This window comes from Haliotis rubra, unplaced genomic scaffold, assembly GCF_003918875.1.
Source record: "Haliotis rubra isolate DU_JTF1 unplaced genomic scaffold, ASM391887v1 Scf23, whole genome shotgun sequence".
Taxonomy (NCBI): Eukaryota; Metazoa; Mollusca; class Gastropoda; order Lepetellida; family Haliotidae; genus Haliotis; species Haliotis rubra.
Genome location: NW_025766336.1, coordinates 2,198,935 through 2,221,023, shown reverse-complemented (window position 1 = coordinate 2,221,023; position 22,089 = coordinate 2,198,935). Strand labels below are relative to the sequence as shown.

Sequence of the window (22,089 nt, the reverse complement as noted above, 5' to 3'; positions counted from 1 at the left end):
GATCCAGATCAATAATTATTCCGAAAAACGGGGGTATCTGTAAATATATGTGGATCTACTTAAGGATAATGTGGGTTTGTGAGCATCTACCTATCTTCAGATATTCTGAAACTAGAAACACCAGAGATGACAGACGAGACACGCGAGACACACGGACACACAACCGCCAGGAAGAGAATAGACGAGATTTCAACAAAGGTCGAGATGATGACAGACGGAACACGAGATTGCCTCAGCGCCATGATTCTCGCAGTGACTGGAAATCAGATAGAGGTAAGAATAAGAACAAAAGATTTGGAAAGAATTCCCAAATTATCCCCTAATCTCGCTGATTTTAACCCATTCAATGCCGGAAAACCAGCCAAGACATCACGAGTCCCCAGACACCGTAGGCCGGAAAACCAGCCAGGCAGTAGTCGCATCAAAATGATACATAATTTTAGGAACATAACTAACATATGATTCATTTATCAAATCTGTCGCTTTTCATAATGCCTGAAAATACTTATTACATTTCAAATGGCCATATATAATCGACAGAATTAGAATTATGAACTATTTTTTGCAATGTTATTGAAAACAAATGATTCTCTACACATGCTTCGGGCAATGAGTTGTCAAAGACCAAAGTAACGATGTTTCGAGGTAATAATTACACAAATTGAATAAACGGAAGAATAAAATCAACAACAGTACTCATAAAAGTTGTCAAATGTACGTTACAACTTACTATTTCCATCTTTATTGTGCGATTGTGTAATGTAATTCAAGTGACATCTCGGCTTTCGTCGCTTCAAACTTTACGCTCGGACACGATGTTTAATTCTGAAATATATGCATTAAACTTTCTTGTCACAGGTCATAACCTAGCACGATACGTCCACTAAGTTCCATAATATACGCATAGATTGTGATTTTTTGTGAACATGTTCAGAATAGTATGATTTTACACAAAACTTTTGTCTGAACCTGACGACAGTATCCATTGCTGTTATCTGATTGGCTGCCTTAGGTCAAGTGTCTGATTTTGACCAATCACAACCCTTATAGCAGACTGGCGAAAAAAGCGTCATTAGAAACCAATCTTTATCCAATAAAATCGCTTCTTACAACTGTGAAAATACTCTCGGCAAGAGTATATTGATATTGTTGATGGTCAGAGCTTTCGAACGATACCAGACATCAAACGATTCGCCTGGCATGTTATTCATACGAAGCTTTGAAAACTGGTATTTTCCGTTGTGTCATGTTACCGAGCGGAAAGCAACTGATATCGGGAAATAGGCGACCATACATATTATTTAAGAAATCTTTTTATAATAATTTTCTGATTACGTAAAAATGAAAATATATAAGAAAAAGGCATGTGCGTGTTATGACATGTCACAAATGGAAAAAAAATCACCTCATTTTTTGCTTTCTTCGTGGTTTATCTGGACATATAAATGTGTAAGCTTGCATTTTCATTAAAAATTAACTTCTTTAAGTTGTTGTATTACTAGAATAAAATGATAAAAATAACTTTCATATTTATAAACAGTAGGATTAGACTTTTCAAATGGTGTATGATATGTAGTAGTTATAATGATTTACGAGCTGATATTTTCATTGATAAACATAGGCTTCATCTATGACCTGAGAGTCTCTGGGAACTTGGTGTCATGGCAGTAAATGCCTCTGGTTGACTGGTGTTGAAAGAGTTAAAGTAAAGATGAACATGTCGCTTAGTTTGTTTGAAGTTAAATCAATCCAATGTCAGATTTGTCTTCTGAAATTTTCTTTGTGATTATCACTCATTACTCTCTACACATGAAAGCACATTTTGTGTGACGGTGATAGTTGTATTTTTCAAATTTAAATTTTGTAGTCTTCCAGGTGTTTTTTTGTATTTTTTAGTCGACACCTTATTCGTCCGCCCGTAATCATTGTTTCCAGAGCATAACTAAAAAAAATTAAAATATTTTTCTGCAAAAATTGGTAAATATATCATAACAGAACCTATAATGGTGCCTTTTGCTATTTACAGATTTTTGTGATATCATATTTTCTCGGTTTCCATTGAAACGATTCAGACTTTGTCTCAAGAGGGAGGGGTGGGTTTCGTTTCCAGACTACAATGTGAAAACTTCTTAATATCTTTCAGCAAAACTTGGCAGATATGTTAGGCAGATCCCAAATTTGCAGATTTTTGACATTTTTATTTTTCTTGGTTTCCATGGAACGAATCGGGCTTAGTCTCATAAGGGAGGGGTGGGCCTCGTTTCCGGAGCACAACTCGAAAACCGTTTCATATCTTTCAACAGAACTCGGCAGATATGAGGCAGATCTTGAAGTGGTGCCTTTTGCTATTTACAGATTTTTGTGATTTCTTATTTTTTCGGTTTCTATGGTGCCATTAGGCCTTAGTCTAAAAAACTTCAGCTGGACTTGAAGTAATTGTCAGATTTGTTCTTTCAAATATGTGGGGGCCGGGGGGAGATGTGATCTTCTGATGACTCTTGTTTGAAATTCAAAGCGGGTGTCGTGTTTTGTATTTCAGCTTTTCGATTTGAGTTGAAAATGGCTTGAGGGCTGTATCTCAGCTGTGAGATAGTCAACATGTAGTTCCTTTTTGTCCCCCGCGGCGTGTTTTGAGGGGGGTATGAAAATGGACTTCGTCCGTGTGTGCGTCAGTGCACATTTGTCGTTTCCGGAGTATAACTCTAAAACCGTTCGATATTTCTACACCAAACTTGGCACATAGATAGATCTGGTGGTCTACTAGTGCCTTTTGGTAGTTTTGGATTTCTGAATAAAATATTTTTTGCATTTCCATGGCAACAAGTTTGACAGACTGAAATTGGTGCTAGTGCTCTTTTCCGGAGCATAACTTTAAAACCATTCACTATTTCTTCACCAAACTTGGCACATAGACAGATCTGGTGGTCTACTAGTGCCTTTTGGTAGTTTTGGATTCTGAATAAAATATTTTTTGCATTTCCATGGCATCAAGTTTGACTTTGGCAACTTGGTGGTAGTACTCTTTTCCGGAGCAAAGCATAAAAACTGTTCACTCACAGTGTTCATCACCAAATTTCATACATAGGTAGGCCTAGTGGTGAACTGGTGCCTTTCGGTAGTTTTGGATTTCTGAATAAAATGGGTTTTTGTGTTTCCATGGCAACAATTTTGGCTTCAACTGAATTTGGTGGTAGTGATCCTTTCTTGAGCAGAACTTTGAAACTTTTCAGTACTCTCCTTCGACTTGTAGTTTGGCATGAAATGCATGTGGACCCGTTTTTTTGTAAATATCTCTTCATCCATTTACCCAATCGATCTCAAACTGTGCAAGTGGATGTTTTGTCAGACAACCTAATCACATTGTAAATCACCGATTTTATGAATTTGTATTAAAGAATCTGTCTATGTAACTGTCAACAAAATAGCTATATACACGCCAAAACATTTGACATAATCATAACTCGTAGACATATTCATGAAGAGTATTTTGCCATTGAGGGGGATATTGATGACTTTGTCTTCTTGTTCATGTGAGAGAGGGAATGTTATACTTTATTTACACATTAAAATCTTGTAACAGTATTAAAATGAGCATTTATGTTAACAGACACAAGGGTGGTTGTAGCAAGTGGACGTGACACCTGGCAAGGACAGAGTGGCTCTGGGGTGCAAGATGACAGACGTAGCAAGAATTTTAATTCTGGATCTGGTATGATGTCAAGTGAGTTTTTCCATATTTTCATTGTCTCGACTTGCAATCTTGCACAGATCAAAGATTAGCCTGCTCAACTATTGAAACAGTTGTCATATATATGATTAATTACTTTCTACAGATGGTGCTAATTCCAATCAGCGACAGTCGTGGGGAAATAACAGTGATCGTAGCAAGATAGACCAGTCCTGGGGCCATGGTGTTGTGGACAACTCTGGGCCCCGGGGAGGAGGCGGTGACCGGTGGATGGGTGGAGTACAGAGTACACATAGTGACCGAGGAGGAGGATTCAAACATTGGGGGGAGTGGGGGTCTGATGAACAACATTGGGGGACCAGGACTGTACATGGCTACCACCCCACAAAACCCAAACCTCATGATGATGGGCAGCATAACCAGACAACCAGAGGCACGCTACTTGCAACAAGGAACACTTCGAAGATTCTAAATGGAATGTGTCTAATGGATGGTTTGGACAGGGGGTGTGCTCGCAGATCGTGTTCATATATGATAAATAGCATTTCTAACAAATCTACTAAGTCTTTATCCAGGAATCTTACAAGTTTCCACATTTGGTGATATTGTGAAAAGTACTAGTATATGAATGCCTTGAAAATTGACCATACAATATATGGCTGCCTATTTCATGATCATTGTGCATACGAAATTCTATTCAGTTTGATGTTTCATGTTATGTGTTTACAACAGCTACACAATAATGGACTTGATTCACCAATCATTGAAAACATACACGCACATTTTGTCAAGGCACAGTGATTCCGTGGAACTTATAATAATTTGCTTTTGAGTGTAAGTTACCAGAATTTAGAGTCTTTTTATTCAGCTTTTGTACAGATGTGAATTGTATGTCCAACTATGTCCACATTTTATTTGTATATGACCATTCTTCAGCTGTCTGCAACAGATTTCACATTATTTTTGTCCATCTGGAAAGAAATCATAATATTTTATTAATTGTTATACCTATTATCAAGTCTCAACATTTTAGGTGATTTATTTTATGATGTTAAAATGTTGTTTGATCAGCTCTTTCCAGTCATCCAATAAATTCTCTTATTGTATATCCATGTTTTTGTTATAACTAGAACTGATGGATGAAACTACATATTTGCACTGCACTTGATGTCCTTCATTTGGAAATGGATGTGGAATTGTACTTTTCGTTACCATCAAGAAATCATTATATATTTCCTCATTTGTAAAGAACAAAAGCCATGTTTCATGCCTTATGATGAATTACTTAAATAGGCATCTGTATCAAATTCAAGGTGGTATTTGTTTTCTTTTGTTTCAAATTTTTCATTCAGTTTGGTCTTTCAGCAAAAAAACACTCCTTTCAGGCTCCACAGTGGCCTTTGAGTTTTTACGCCTTGTTAACAATCCAACCCACAGTGGCCCCTGAACACTTGACACTGAGGTGTTCCCGCTCTGGCCTCTCTTAATCCAGTCAGCTTAATTACCAACAGTGTTGGACTAATTCGGAAGTGTGGTGCTTTGAAAGAGCTCTGAGTACCATAGTATTGCATCTGCTGAACCTGTCAGTTTATTTCGTTCCTGTTCAATTTTCATATATCTGTGGAATGCTGATGAGTTCCTCTCAGGCTCTTTTCATAGGACTGACTGACCAGATGGGCAGCAGTCATTCAGACTGATGGGTGTGGCACTTCACTTTTCTATGAAGAGAATCATCAGCATCAGTAATAGTTGCCAGACAACCTGTCTGAGGTCAATGCCATGCCACTGTACCATTCTTGTTTTGCTTCTTGTACCTAAGGGGCGGTGGGGTAGCCTAGTGGTTAAAGCGTTGGCTCGTCACGCCGAAGACCCGGGTTCGATTCCCCACATGGGCACAATGTGTTCAGCCCATTTCTGGTGTCCCCCGCCGTGATATTGCTGGAATATTGCTAAAAGCGGCGTAAAACTAAACTCAGTCATTCTTGTACCTAAAACCCTCCATCAAAATATCAAGTTCATTTTGCCTATCAGGTACAATCCCTTCCTTTAGAGCCATGCCTGATATGACTAACATTCACCCAGAAGTCTACTTATAGCAAAACTACAAGAAAGGATAAACACACACAAAATAGATGAAGAAAAATATTACACAAACTTCCTCCTCGACAAACTGAGAAATCAGACCAGCCACTAACATTAATATTAAAGATAAGTTATTACACAAGCCGTTAATGGTAACCAGATTCACACTTTGTACTCTGAAGCATCAGCAGTCACCTTCTACTCAGTAGCAGATAAACTCTGCTTTGACAACTGCGTTGACACCGTTAACGAGTTGTCCCGGAGTGGACCCTCTTTTTGGTTATTAAGTAAGACAAAGAGGCCACTCTGGGAATACACTGACAGCTGTGATTATGATGAATTTGGTTTCACTTGAGTTAATGACATCCACGTGGCATGTTCACACAAGCTGACAACTAAGGCTCAGATTCCAGGGCAGAAAGTGACCCCAATATCGTGCTGCTTGTCTGTTCGGGAGAATTGAAATGTTAACAGTTCGTTGCTTTCTTCTCTTTGAAGGTATGAAAACACAATGTCATTTAGAAAGGGGTTAAGTGTTACTTAGATTATAGTTACAGTTATAAGTACAAGGGGTTGAGTCTTATCCAGGATTCGAACCCACAGTCCAATATCAGCGATCTTGCCCACTCACTGTTGCTTCAACTAATATGGCAACTGGTAGTCCAGATCATGTAATTTTGCACATCTCCCGCCAAAAGCTATTAATACACAATGACATTTAGAAATATACACATGAACATTATTCAAGCAACACCCACATGTTTTATATTGTATTAAAATGAGGCAGTGGGGTAGCCTAGTGGTTAAAGCAATCGCTCTTCGAAGGAATGGGTTCGATTCCCAACATGGGTACAGTTTTGTAAGCCCATTACTGGGGTTTTCTGCTACTGTGATGTTGCAGGAATATTGCTAAAAAGTGGCGTAAAACTATATTCACTCACTCACTATATTGCATATGCCTTGAAATCAAATCCAGCGTATTAAGATGGCAACTCTAACATTTTACTCTGATTAAAACAAAGAAAATTGATATTAGGTAACAATTTACTTGCAGTCTGCCAGAATACACAAAACAAGTGAACATCAACAATGCTGGAAAGTATGGTCATCATGACTCCTTTCCCATTCTAAGTTCAGTTCTCAGTTCTTATGTTGTGTTTATTATGATTGTTTAAACCACTACTTTTGACATCAGCACCTGCCGTAGCCTCTCCCGCAGGGATAACATCTGGCGTTCTCATCCTGGCAGTCAAATGCTCCGCATGGAATCCGATGCAATTCCTCAAGGAGTGCCTTGAGTTTGAACGGGAAGATAACTAGCGATAACCCCATAGAATTGTGTATGTTGTACTCATTATTATTCCAGCTATAAGGTGCCGGTCAGTAAATAGTGGAGTCTTGACCAGACAATTCAGTGATCAGCATCATGAGCATCGATATGATGACGTGTCAACCAAGTCAGCGAGCCTGACGTTAGTCGCCACTTAAGATAAGCATGGGTTCCTGAAGATCAATTCTAACCGGGGGCCCTACGGGTCTTGGTAGTCTTTCGCTGGCTTTGTTTTGCAAATGGACGATGACGGCTCGAAAACGATGAGGTCCAGCGTTGTCTCTATGAATATCATGACTGACAAAGTGATGCTTATCGAAATCTGACACGGCAGTGGTATCCAGTACTTCCTGGATAATAACGAGGGAATTAGAGCGTCACAGGTGTTGCAATGAAATGCTATTTGCAGTCGTGCCATCACCGAGTTGCCACCAAAGGTTTCGGTTGGTGATATGCCTCGTTACGACGTCTCCTTAACGGGTCGTCCATAACCCTACGCCATGTCTTCAAGTTTCTGTGTTCTCGAAGCCAGCACCACGCCAGAAGTTCCTGCCTGTGCCAATGTCTGAAGAAGGGACGTCTGATAGAACTAACCTCTCACCATCAGTCTGCAGCCTACTCTAGACGATACTGGTGGCTTGGGTCAAGGAATTGCGTCTTGACAGATGACTCCGTCGTCAGTCACGGTCATTGGTCTTCCATGTTTCTTGCGATCCTTGACTTGACTGGTGGCCACGTGTATCCTCACAATAATCGTGTCATTTCTATTCCAAGTTAGCCCCGATGTTGCGACAGGGCATCCCTGTGCAATGCATGTCAGTCACTTACTATCATGTATTTTCTCCATTTTGTCATATCGGGACAAGTTCATTTTCATCATTGTCATCTTTAAAATCAGTTCAGAAAACTTTAGTGCACATACTGCAATTATAAGATTTATACCAAAATGTGTATAGCTCTTTCGCAGCACGTGAACATGCAAACCACAGCTTTTGTGATACTGTGCGAAGCACGTGTTTTGCATGTGCATTCCCGTATTGTAGGGTATTATTATTATTGGATATTTTTATAGCGCACATATCCACGCATTGGTGCATGCTCCAGGCGCTGGTATTTTTTCCCTCGATCATTGGATGTCAGTCTCAACAGCACATCTTATCAATCTCAACTCCCTGGGGAGCTCTTGTTGCCACAAGGCGCACCGAGTTATTGCGTCTTTCGCATCCTTAGGAGGTACCAATTCACAGCTGGGTGGACTGGGACACATAGTCACAGTACTTTGTCCAAGTTTACTGCACATTGCTGTACCCGCAACGAGGTGTCTGGACGTATTCATGTGGTCACCATCTGGCCATATACCAACGGATTCGTGGGTTCTTTTAAATGCACAGGGTTGTGTACTGTACACTAGGGGTTGTGACAACACTGAAAGAGTCTGCACACAAAGTTGACTCCAAGGTTTTTACACCCGGTCACAGGAGGGCTCGATCCCGGCACCTCATGCCCACTGGATCACTCGCCTGGCGCCTTAGCCAGCTCGCCCACCACGCCCCCAGGGTATGATCGCCTGTTTGGATCAAAGGTTAATAATGCTTTTGGATTCAGGCGGGGATAAATACTCATACATTATATTTATGTTTGCCTGTTCACATTTGATTGTTTACAGGTTGCAGCTTAAAACAATATCGTAACCTCACTTCACAGGGCTGTGGTAAAGCCTGATGGTAAAGGGCTCAGCCATGACACCAGAGTCCTACGTCTGAACTGCTACATGAGTACAATGGGTGAGACCTGTGTCCTCACTCCCCAGCCATGATGGAATGATGCTGAAAGCTGCTTTATTACCTACAAGGGCGAACATCTCTGGGTTCATAATTTTCATACGATGCCCTAGGGCAAAATATCACTTTGTCATGACGACGTGACGTCATGAACAATGCTATGACGTCACGTTTCTTCTGCGACGTTGCGTTCTACATGCGGCGACGACGGGTAGCCAGCCTATGTTTGACAGTAGATTTGGGTTTATTTTCCTCAATTTGACGACTTCGGTATTAAACAGAATCCTATATGAGTGCCCATATCACTCCCTCGGGAAATACCAAACTTTAGGCATGCGTGTCGTGTCGTAAACATAGTATGACATGGGCACTCATATATAATATCCTCTATTTATTACCTAAAACTGTGTTCAACAGGAGATATTGCTTGTGTGAGATCAAACGATCTATCTCCTAGGAGATATCATTTTGAGATTTTGTACGAAGCCCTGACTATGCTATGACGTCATGAACTTGATGACGTCACAACGCTATGACATCCTGGCACTATAAGTCTAATGGCAGAACCGTGTTCAAAGATGTACATTTTTCTTTGATAAAAAATGAAGAGTGATTTTTTATGATAAATAGAATCTCACCCTCGTGTCTTCTGATATCAAATATATCAACATTTGTAACTTTATCAACTCGTGGTGATACATTTGATATCAAAAGACGATCGGGTGAGATTCTCTATATACACCCAATTTACTTATGGTGCAAACACATTAAATAAGGGATTCTTGAAACTTTGCTGACTGTTACTGGCAAACAAGGATCAGTTGAGCACCGACCTGACAACTGACCCATATTAGCATGTATGAGTGCCGCCCACTGGCGCTTGCCATTGTTAGCGAAGGGGCCCCAGGTTGTTTGCGATCAAGTGTAGTGCGACTTATTACACCGACGTGAGAGTTATGAGCAAGGTGTGTGCAGCTGCGCGCGGAATCAATTTCATTGTCATGTAATGCACGTGCACTAGCCTACACCTGCTCTACCTTTCACAAACCGAATGGGTTTGCTCATTGCCGTGCACCGCCTACTTCTCGTAAACGTGTTCTCTGTGCCGTTCCAACTTATCTTTGTTTGCCAGTAGGTGTAAAAACACATAAAGTAGATCAATTTATGTTTAGGCTTTCATATTGAAGATGCTTAAAAACACATACTTCTACTGAACCGCGTCTTCTCATACCATAACGCGGGAATTCGATGTGAGCCCTCTATCACGTGGTCACCCGAAAGTAAGAGCAAGTGCCCTTTCAGTATATTGTCAATGTATGGACAAAATTTCAACCAGACAAAGGCATCACAAGTATCCAGAAGATGCTGGAAGGAAGAGTAATGATTCTAAGCGCCTCCAGATGATAGACACTTTGAGTAAGAGTATAAGGCTTCTAAATGCAAACGATCAACCAAACAGATCACGTCCTTGGTACATGTCAAATCTTGGTACACTCACACCACTCAAAGATGTAACCATCGGAGGGAAGCTACAGTTACATCACGACAGCCTGTATGAACACAGACATGTAGAATTAGATGGTCTTACCCAGCCTCCATCATCTGACCCGTCAATACAATGGTGGCTACTGCGTCACGATGTGATATACTTCTCATATTCCTTGCTCCACACAGGTGGGGGTGGACAGCCCACAAGGAAAACATTCCAGTCAGCCAAGACAGGAAGGTGCATTTCAACTTTGTGGAAATAAGCAATACAGGTATGGCAAGTAGTATGGCTGCAGTATAGGTCAAAACTTGTTATACCCGTGAAGGTCCGGGTTAGAATATTGATCTTCAGTAACCCATCCTTGTCGTAAAAGGCGACTAACGGGATCGGGTGGTCAGGCTCGCTGACTTTGTTGACACGTCATCGGTTCCCAATTGAGCAGGCCGATGCTCATGCTGCTGATCACTGGATTGTCTGGTCCAGACTCGATTATTTACAAACAGCCTCCATATAGCTGGAATATTGCTGAGTGCGGCTATAAACAACAAACAAACAAACGTTTTGTTGGCCATAGCAGGGATACTCTACAACCCTTATATAGTCTCCCTGGCCATAGTCAGTGTTTATGCGCCTCGTCCTTTCGTAGAAATACACTTATAGAACATGGGGCTGGGTCTCTGATTTGATCACCAAACACGTATAGTTGCCTGTTCGTTGCCACACAGTGGGAGGGTATGGGGTTGTTTTGGTTTTGGTATACATATATCATAGCATACATGACAGAGCAAAGCGCCAACGAAATCAAACATACTGAACTCTGAACATACCTTTCTGATGTCTTTGAATGGCATTTTATTAGAACTGATACACACATGGGAAGATTTATGGATTACTTTTTACGTACATTTTTGAGGGGGTCACTCACATTGTACATCTTTCTCCATAAAAATCATCATCACACAAAGACACACACACACAGCCATAGATTATGAACGGTCCCTGTCATTAATTTTGCGCTCCCGGTGTTTTCTCCCCTTTCAGCACTGTACGTATGCTCCTGACTTCTGTTGTCCATTGTCATCACCAGTGCCAATTAATAATTAACCACTGGCTATCCTTGTTAAGTGTCCACCTTTCTTATCATATCAATTTTAGCGTTTTCACATGTGCATTTATGGCTATCTGCTTCGTAGCTGAGGGAGTAAGAACATAGCCTGAAACGACGTGGTCTTCATGTAACAGAAGTTTCACGTCCATACTTTTCCCCTAAAATATCTCCATCTGCGCCTACTGTGGTAACACATGGCACAATTTCTACTAAACAATCAATATTTATGCACTTTGGGCTTTGTCAGAATCAAGCGTGACTTGAGAAAAATTTGTTACATTTGTATTCAGATATTAACCTATCTTAAAAATTTTTTGATTATTAAGGGCACCTGCTACATCCGGGCATATCGGTTTCATTCCGCTGTTGTACGACATGGCGTCACACGCAGATAAGAAGCTTACAGAACTGCGTGTTGCAGATTTACGCCAGGAGTTAGAGCTACGTCGTCTGGACAAGTCTGGGATAAAGGCCGTATTGTACGAAAGGCTTGCAAAGGTATGCCCTTTTTATGATTGTTTGCGGGAGCAGGAGTCGGTGTCTGACAAAGTTTCTTCCACAAACTAAACAGAGTCCTGCCTGGACTGAATGCCAGACTCTCGCGTTATTATATGACGAGAGGTTTTCCCACTTCTTAAGAATATTGGTGTGCTGAGACATTTTCCGTAGCCTAGTTGATAGACACGCTCGATGGTTGAGAGGTGTTCATTTTACGTTTGTACTGTTCTTTAATTATCTTTGAAGGGAAACCAAACTCCCAAATTTTAACTATTGAACTATGGATTGGCGTTTTCTTCGCGGAATCAAAATTGACTTATTACAGGTTATAATTTTGACTGGTTTGACATGTGTTCGCCACTATTTTCACTGCACTGCACAAAGCTATAGAGTAACGATGGAAACTGTTCGCCCACAGGATAAAGGGATAGCGTAAGGGTATTCTATAGGGTCTACGGGAAATTGTTAGTTGAGGGGTGTACATATTTAATAGCATCTCTTTGTTCGATTAGGGCATGCCAATAACATAGGGGCTACGGGTTATGGTAGGGTTGGGGGCGGGTATATTCTGTAGACACTCCTGGGTTCGGTTAGGGGCGTGCATATTCTATAGGGGGCTACGGGTTAGGTTAGGGGCGTGCATATTTTATAGGGGCTACGGGTTATGGTTAGGTTAGGGGCATGCGTATTCTATGGGGGGGGCTACGGGTTATGGTTAGATTAGGGGCGTGCATATTCTATAGGGGGCTACGGGTTATGGTTAGGTTAGGGGCGTGTATATTCAATAGGGTTTCCAGGTTCTGTTAGGGCGTGCATATTCTATATCAACTTTTATATCAGTCAATCAACTTTATTACCCTATGTTTACAAATACTTAAGAAATATATCACATTTGAGACTATGGCTTGATAAAAATCCAGCAATTATGTATTGTTAAATAATCATGTCATATTGACAGACATTATGATGGAAAGATATTTACATGTACATAGGTTTCGCAATCGCTCTATATTATGAGTCTCAAATACGGTTGACATTTTATAATAGTTACAAAATAATGCTTTAAATACGTATTTCTGGAAGCAGTAACTTTAGTACATTGAAATAAATAATGAAATTCATCTCCGATTTGGGACATGATGGACAAGATCGTTTATTTGAGGGAATATTTTCCCAGCGTCCTGTTTCAATAGGTAATTTATGGTTGGTGGTTTAAATTTAATTTAGATATTAGTGTTTTGTTCCTAATTTACGTTCCAGTATCATGATTTATTGTAGTGTGAACCATTTCCAATCTAAAATTGCTTTTGTTTTCATCTTTAATCCTTGCAAAGACACGAGGGCTTGTGCTCCAGGTTTGGTTAGGGGTGTGCACATTCAATAGAGGCGTGTACATTCTATAGGGCTACAGATCCTGGTTCGGTTAGGGCGTGCATACTCTATATGGGCTCCTGGTTCGTTAAGGGTTTCATATTCTCTAGGGGTCCTGTAGTTTCTCGTACAGGCCCTGAAGCAAATATATCCAAGAAAGCCCACACAAGTCTAGAAAATGTGGCAAGTCTAGATTTCCTCAGCTTCAGGAAAATGAAGAAAGTCTCAGGGCTCCTTTTCATTATATATATTTTGTTTACTATGAACTTTTTTCAGTAAAATATGTTCATTTCAGAGACTAGTTGTTAGTCTAGGGGTCCTGGTTCGTTAAGGGTTGCATATTCTATAGTGGGCTCCTGGTTCGTTAAGGGTTGCATATTCTATATGGGCTCCTGGTTCGTATTAAGGGTTTCGTGTTCTATAGGGGCTCCTGATTCGTTAAGGGCTGCATAGTTTATAGGGCTCCTGGTTCGTTAAGGGTTGCATTTTCTATAGGGGCTCCTATTTCGTTAAGGGTTGCATATTCTATAGGGGCTCCTGGTTGGTTAAGGGTTGCATATTCTATAGGGGCTCCTGGTTCGTTAAAGGTTTCATATTCTATAGGGGCTCCAGGTTCGTTAAGGGTTTCATATTTTATAGGGCTCCTGGTTCGTTAAGGGTTGCATATTCTATAGGGGCTCCTTGTTTGTTAAAGGTTGCATATTCTATAGGGGCCCCTTGTTTGTTAAGGGTTGCATATTCTATAGGGGCTCCTGGTTCGTTACGTGTTGCATATTCTATAGGGGCTCCTTGTTCGTTACGGGTTGCATATTCTATAGGGGCTCCTTGTTCGTTAAGGGTTTCATATTCTATAGGGGCCCCTTGTTTGTTGAGGGTTGTATATTCTATAGGGGCTCCTTGTTTGTTAAGTGTTGCATATTCTATAGGGGCTCCTTGTTTGTTAAGGGTTTCATATTCTGTAGGGGCTCCTGGTTCGTTAAGGGTTTCATATTCTATAGGGGCCCCTTGTTTGTTGAGGGTTGCATATTCTATAGGGGCTCCTTGTTTGTTAAGGGTTTCATATTCTATAGGGGCTCCTTGTTTGTTAAGTGTTGCATATTCTATAGGGGCTCCTTGTTTGTTAAGGGTTTCATATTCCATCCCAAAGCGAGCTGAATTCGACGTTCTGTTGTTTTAGACGATTGCATTGCTGGCGCTATATAGGGGGAGTACGTGCGCGATCGGTTAGCACAAGCAATTTCATCGGCAGGGCGGATGCCCAGTCTCTGTCGTGAGAAGTTTTATTGACAATTGAAAACCGGGAGTTAAGTTGTTTAAAAAAGCAAACAAACATCAATATTTTTTACCCGAGATCGTTCATACCACTTCAGATGCAAAATCAATTGCCTTTATAACAAAAAAAATAGCAAGCGAAAATTCAGTAAGATCACTCGTCTGCTGGTGACAGGCAATATTTGAATAGAAAGCCACGTTATCACAACACTCCCTCGCAGTGCGGAGCCAAAGTATGGCTCATCGTCGAACACCCATACAAATCCACGGATGTGGCGAACGGCAACAGTTTCGCCGACACGATGTCATCAACCTTATTTTTGTAGGAAACACTTGATATTTTTGTGTGAAATAGATGAATATATCCTTTATCACCCAAGGTTAGTAAAATTAAAACTTCACATCATATTACAGATAAAAAATACGTTTTTGTCTTACATCCTCGAAAACCCCTGATACCGGGATATAGGGGCTCCTTATTCGTTAAGGGTTTTATATTCTATAGGGGCTCCTTGTTTGTTAAGGTTTGCATATTCTATAGGGGTTCCTTGTTCGTTAAGGCTTGCATATTCTATAGGGGCTCCTTGTTCGTTAAGGGTTTCATATTCTCTAGGGGTCCTGTAGTCTCTCGTACAGACCCTGAAGCAAATATATCCAAGAAAGCCCTCACAAGTCTAGAAAATGTGGCAAGTCTAGATTTCCTCAGCTTCAGGAAAATGAAGAAAGTCTCAGGGCTCCTTTTCGTTATATATATTTTGTTTACTATGAACTTTTTTCAGTAAAATATGTTCATTTCAGAGACTAGTTGTTAGTCTAGGGTCCTGGTTCGTTAAGGGTTGCATATTCTATAGTGGGCTCCTGGTTCGTTAAGGGTTGCATATTCTATATGGGCCCTGGTTCGTATTAAGGGTTTCGTGTTCTATAGGGGCTCCTGATTCGTTAAGGCTTGCATAGTTTATAGGGCTCCTGGTTCGTTAAGGGTTGCATTTTCTATAGGGGCTCCTATTTCGTTAAGGGTTGCATATTCTATAGGGGCTTCTGGTTCGTTAAGGGTTTCATATTCTATAGGGGCTCCTGGTTCGTTAAAGGTTTCATATTCTATAGGGGCTCCTTGTTTGTTAAGGGTTTCATATTTTATAGGGCTCCTGGTTCGTTAAGGGTTGCATATTCTATAGGGGCTAGTTGTTCGTTAAGGGTTGCATATTTTATAGGGGCTCCTTGTTCGTTAAGGATTGCATATTCTATAGGGGCTCCTTGTTTGTTAAGGGTTGCATATTCTATAGGGGCTCCTGGTTCGTTACGTGTTGCATATTCTATAGGGGCTCCTGGTTCGTTACGGGTTGCATATTCTATAGGGGCTCCTTGTTCGTTAAGGGTTTCATATTCTATAGGGGCCCCTTGTTTGTTGAGGGTTGCAAATTCTATAGGGGCTCCTTGTTTGTTAAGTGTTGCATATTCTATAGGGGCTCCTTGTTCGTTAAGGCTTGCATATTCTATAGGGGCTCCTTGTTTGTTAAGGGTTGCATATTCTATAGGGGCCCCTTGTTTGTTGAGGGTTTCATATTCTATATGGGCTCCTGGTTCGTTAAGGGTTGCATATTCTATAGGGGCTCCTGGTTCGTTAATGGTTGCATATTTTATAGGGGCTCCTTGTTCGTTACGGGTTTCATATTCTATAGGGGCTCCTTGTTTGTTGAGGGTTGCAAATTCTATAGGGGCTCCTTGTTTGTTAAGTGTTGCATATTCTATAGGGGCTCCTTGTTTGTTAAGGAGGGGCTCCTTGTTTGTTCAGGGTTTCATATTCTATAGGGGTCCTGGTTTGTTAAGGGTTTCATATTCTATGGGGGCTCCTTGTTTGTTAAGGGTTGCATATTCTATAGGGGCTCCTCGTTCGTTACGGGTTGCATATTCTATAGGGGCTCCTTGTTTGTTAAGGGTTGCATAGTTGCATATTCTATAGGGGCTCCTTGTTTGTTAAGGGTTGCTTATTCTGTAGGGGCTCCTTGTTTGTTAAGGGTTGCATATTCTATAGGGGCTCCTTGTTTGTTAAGGGTTTCATATTCTATAGGGGCTCCTTGTTTGTTAAGGGTTGCATATTCTATAGGGGCTCCTGGTTCGTCACGGGTTGCATATTCTATAGGGGCTCCTTGTTTGTTAAGGGGTTGCATATTCTATAGGGGCTCCTTGTTTGTTAGGGGGTTGCATATTCTATAGGGGCTCCTTGTTTGTTAAGGGTTGCATATTCTATAGGGGCTCCTTGTTTGTTAAGGGTTGGTTGCATATTCTATAGGGGCTCCTTGTTTGTTAAGGGTTGCTTATTCTGTAGGGGCTCCTTGTTTGTTAAGGGTTGCTTATTCTATAGGGGCTCCTTGTTTGTTAAGGGTTGCATATTCTATAGGGGCTCCTTGTTTGTTAAGGGTTGCATATTCTGCATATTCTAGGGGGCCCTTGTTTGTTAAGGGTTGCATTTGCATATTCTATAGGGGCTCCTTGTTCGTTAAGGGTTTCATATTCTATATAGGGGCTCCTTGTTCTTGTTAAGGGTTTCATATTCTATAGGGGCCCCTTGTTTGTTGAGGGTTGCAAATTCTATAGGGGCTCCTTGTTTGTTAAGGGTTGCATATTCTATAGGGGTTCCTTGTTCGTTAAGGGTTGCTTATTCTATAGGGGCTCCTTGTTTGTTAAGGGTTGCTTATTCTGTAGGGGCTCCTTGTTTGTTAAGGGTTTCATATTCCATCCCAAAGCGAGCTGAATTCGACGTTCTGTTGTTTTAGACGATTGCATTGCTGGCGCTATATAGGGGGAGTACGTGCGCGATCGGTTAGCACAAGCAATTTCATCGGCAGGGCGGATGCCCAGTCTCTGTCGTGAGAAGTTTTATTGACAATTGAAAACCGGGAGTTAAGTTGTTTAAAAAAGCAAACAAACATCAATATTATTTACCCGAGATCGTTCATACCACTTCAGATGCAAAATCAATTGCCTTTATAACAAAAAAAATAGCAAGCGAAAATTCAGTAAGATCACTCGTCTGCTGGTGACAGGCAATATTTAAACAGAAAGCCACGTTATCACAACACTCCCTCGCAGTGCGGAGCCAAAGTATGGCTCATCGTCGAAAACCCATACAAATCCACGGATGTGGCGAACGGCAACAGTTTCGCCGACACGATGTCATCAACCTTATTTTTGTAGGAAACACTTGATATTTTTGTGTGAAATAGATGAATATATCCTTTATCACCCAAGGTTAGTAAAATTAAAACTTCACATCATATTACAGATAAAAAATACGTTTTTGTCTTACATCGTCGAAAACCCCTGATACCGGGATATAGGGGCTCCTTGTCCGTTAAGGGTTTTATATTCTATAGGGGCTCCTTGTTTGTTAAGGTTTGCATATTCTATAGGGGCTCCTGGTTCGTTAAGGGTTTCATATTCTATAGGGGCTCCTTGTTTGTTAAGGTTTGCATATTCTATAGGGGCTCCTTGTTTGTTAAGGTTTGCATATTCTATAGGGGCTCCTGGTTCGGTTTAGGCGTACATATTCAGTATGGGCTCCTGGTTCCTGCTACAGGAAATAAATTAAAACCAAATACAAATATCGTAATTACTACCAAAAGCATAAAATGTCATTCAGTTATCAATATCCACCCCAATGAACAATATCCTGTGTAGTAGAGATATTTACCCTATTTCATATAGATTTCTGAACTAAATATTTTAATAGTCTAAGGTAGACAACTCTTTATTATAACGTCGCTTGTGTTCTGGGAATTGGAGTTACGGGCCTTAAATAGAATGGCGTCAAAGAACATCGTCTGGCATATTGTTCATTCAAGCAGGGAGACTCTATAAGGGGGAGTGGTCACTCCTCGGAAAGCTCCTAAGCTATGCCTCGGCTCGTCACGTGACCAGTGCAGCCAATATGGCGGCAGCGTAGTTTTTAAGATTGAGCGCGGTTTATTTTCAACAGCTGATTACATACGCTGAGTGTTGTGACAACTGAAACCTACATGTAGAAGATAAGTTACCTATTCTGTCACTTCATTTTAAGTCAAATACTTGTTATTAGTGTCAGTATAAGTACAGTAGCTTTGTAGTAAGGTTTCAAGTGGGCATGTTGTAGTTCACTGGCTTCAATTCTCAGTACACAGCGAAGAAAGACTAAATTATATCGCTAAAAACTTCTTTCACATATTCGTTTAATTTTTAGAAGGGAAATATACCTTTAGTTAAAAGGTGTTTGCAAGTAATAGTGATATTTTTATAACTAAAACATTTTTGTTAGGGTGTGTTGGAGGTGTGTGAAAAATAGGACATATCGCCGATCTGCCATTGAAATACTACAGGCATTGTTTGAGTGTTTCTAGTTATTGTTCTAAAACATCTTTCACATACACCTTCAATTTTTATGAGGGGAATATAGCATCAGGTGAAAGGTGTTTGCAAGTAATAGTAATAGTTTTATAATTTAAAAAAAATTGTTAGTGTGTCTTTGAGGTGTGTGAAAAATATGACATATCGCCGATCTGCCATTGAAATACTACAGGCATTGTTTGAGTGTTTCTAGTTATTGTTCTAAAACATCTTTCACATACACCTTTAATTTTTATGAGGGGAGTATACCATCAGGTGAAAGTTTTTTGCAAGTAATAGTGATAGTTTTAATTATTTTTTTTGTTAGTGTGTCTTTGAGGTGTGTGAAAAATATGACATATCGCTGATCTGTTCTGATACGCCATTGGTGCTTGTGATGCTTGAGTGTTATAGTTCTAAAACTTCTTTCTTTCTTGTTGATCTTAGTATTTGACAAAACTGGAAAGGTGTTTGCAAGGCTTTGTGATAGTTCTAAACTTTCTGTTCTTGAGGGGTCTGTGACAGTGTCAGTTAACATTCTGTCAATGCCCATGTCTTTCCACACATGCAATAAGATATCTGAATTAGTTACTAATGTAAAAAAATGTCTCAAAGTAAATTTTTTGAAAAAGGACAGCTGATGTTAACATGTGTTCTACCGATAGTTTTGCGTTCTTTAACATGTTTGGGGAGGGATGGCCGTGGTGTATCATTTATTCTTTCATTCATTCACATATGTTCTTTTTCTTAATTTCTTTCATTCATTCACATAAAATTCTTGCTCTTAATTCATTCATTCATTCATTGTAAAATTCCGACCTATACAATACACTGGCTGAAGTACTGTTAAACGCAGCCAAAGTTGCGCTGGGACCGAACCAAGTCACTGTGTGCGTTGGAGCATGACGAGGCACACGTTAATTAGTACAAATGGTAAAGAAAGCAAGCGAGTGACCTATCCCTGTTGTAGAGTATCCCTGATTCAAGTGATTGTCACATTATTAACACTTTACTGGGTAAGTGATAGCAGCGCCACAATCCCATCCAACAAAAGCTGTACAAAGACACTTGTTTGATATAACAATCAAATATTTCAATGTAGAAAGTATTTTGGGATGGTTTCCGGGAGTCATTGGCTGTGGTTTAGCTCCTCTAGTTTATATATAGCAACAGTGATCTTTATCTCTACAAATAATACAATGTCTAGCACACAAGATATACCTTTAATACGGTAAAACATGTCTTGCTGTCTTTTGATGTTTTATCTCAATTTTCATATTTTCATTGACTCACTCACTCATTCACCAAGCTATCTACTGTTGTTTCATCTGAAGTGATACAATATGGTATAACACAGCATTATACTTGCAAAATCGTTTGTCTTCAAGTACTGCATCCCTGGGATGGGTGTGCACTGTATTCAAGAAAATACCGTAGATATTGCAGCCAGTTTTATACATGTATACTGAAGGAAACAAGTAAAGGAACACCACTTCATGGCAGTGTTCCTTAATTTATTCTCAGATTTCCTCCCACAGCGCTATTCAAAGCTGGTGATGAAAACAGGAAAATATTTAAGGAACACTTGAATTTTCCTGTGTTCCTTTATTTGATTCTCTCAGTACATTGTATATAGTTTTAGGATGGTAAGAAACAAGGAGTAGGTCACTAGTCTTAAATGGCAATGGCCAACAAAATGGTCATAACGTAAAGGGGCTACATGGATGTGTGTATTTACATGAATATTAAAGTATTTAGTCTGAATGTTTAATTATTTGCTTTCTATTACAGGCATTAGAAGATGAGGGGCACATCGTAGATGAATACATTTTTGCAGACACAACATCCCCCCAAACTATAGATGAAATAAAGAGTTCCAGAAGAGCAAGTAAGTGCATCAATGATCAGATCTTGGTCTTAATGCAGGACTTTGTAATATCATTGATATCACTAGGAGATATATGAATATGCTTCGTTGCCAATCCATGTGCTGTCCAAACATTCACTCTTTGATAATAACATTGATGAGAGCTATTCATGTTAACTGGGACTATCAAGCATCCAGAATGGTCAAAGTGTGCCTGTTTTTGTTATTGCAGGAATGAATGGAAAACCAAAGAGAGAGGCAAGTATAATTAAGTTATTATCCTCCATCATAAATTGTAAGTTTCCTCTAAATCACTATGTTCTGGCAAATACTTAGATTTGTCCCTCAGTTTGACTGCTAAGATACTATGTTAAATTTCAACCTGGTACATTTAAAAAGCATCTGTAGTCTTAGCCCCAATTAGCAAATCAAAGTGAAGCATTTTTGAAGACATGTGTTGAAACCATGCTCTGTGGTCTTTAGTAAAGAATGAACAATGTATATACCCATAATAATGGTAAAAGAACCTCATCCGACCTTACAAAGTGTCATTAATACTGTATGAGAACCAGAGTGAGTGAGTGAGTTGGGTTTTACACCACTTTTAGCAACATTCTAGCAATATCACGGCAGGGGACACCAGAAATGGACTTCACACATTGTACCCATGTGGGGAACCGAGCCTTATCGTGACGGGTGAATGCTTTAACCACTAGGCTACCCCACCGCCCCTATGGGAACCAGAAACTCCTGCCCTGCCAGTTTGGTTGACTGAAGTATCATAAACTGAGAGCCCCAGGATATGGCATCATAATACTCTGAACATCAAGAAGCAGGATGTTGTGTCTGACCAAGCTGATATTTTGTCCCCTTACCTTGAAGGTGTGGTTGGTTATTCATGCTGCTGGGCACTAGTTTGCCTGGCTATAATATTCAAAGATGTTATGACCCAGCATGAATAGTAATGACAGAGAGTGACATTTACTCACTCAATGAGAGATATGGTAATGATCGATAAACAACTGGGTTACTCCAGAGCATTTCGGCTGTGTTGAAATATGTAAATTAATCCGCTTCTTTCATCCATGTTTATGTATATGTTTTGAATCAGCATCATGTAGAGTAACAAATTTTGCCTTGGCTTTAGGGGAAAGAGAAGGAAGAAGAAGAGACATATGAAGAAGACATTGAGGGTGACCCAGATGAAAGGGAGGATTTTGAGGGTGAAGCAGAAGAAAGGGAGG

The 22,089-nt window shown here is 40.2% G+C and overlaps 1 protein-coding gene and 1 long non-coding RNA gene across 2 annotated transcripts in view; both read left to right on the top strand.

Annotated features, from left to right (window-relative positions):
* Positions 1 to 7,090, top strand: part of LOC124277911 (scaffold attachment factor B2-like) — a 30,055-nt gene extending 22,965 nt beyond the window's left edge. The window contains exons 18-21 of the mRNA XM_046713637.1: positions 101 to 273; positions 3,608 to 3,721; positions 3,834 to 4,181; positions 6,966 to 7,090. Of these exons, the coding sequence (XP_046569593.1) occupies positions 101 to 273; positions 3,608 to 3,721; positions 3,834 to 4,181; positions 6,966 to 7,090 (760 nt within the window). The remainder of the gene's footprint in view (positions 1 to 100; positions 274 to 3,607; positions 3,722 to 3,833; positions 4,182 to 6,965) is intronic.
* A 4,792-nt stretch (positions 7,091 to 11,882) lies between these two features.
* LOC124277987 lies at positions 11,883 to 21,104 on the top strand. Its single transcript, XR_006898950.1, has 3 exons — positions 11,883 to 11,976; positions 20,770 to 20,866; positions 21,078 to 21,104. It is a non-coding gene; the product is annotated as an uncharacterized LOC124277987 (long non-coding RNA).
* Positions 21,105 to 22,089: the final 985 nt, after the last annotated feature.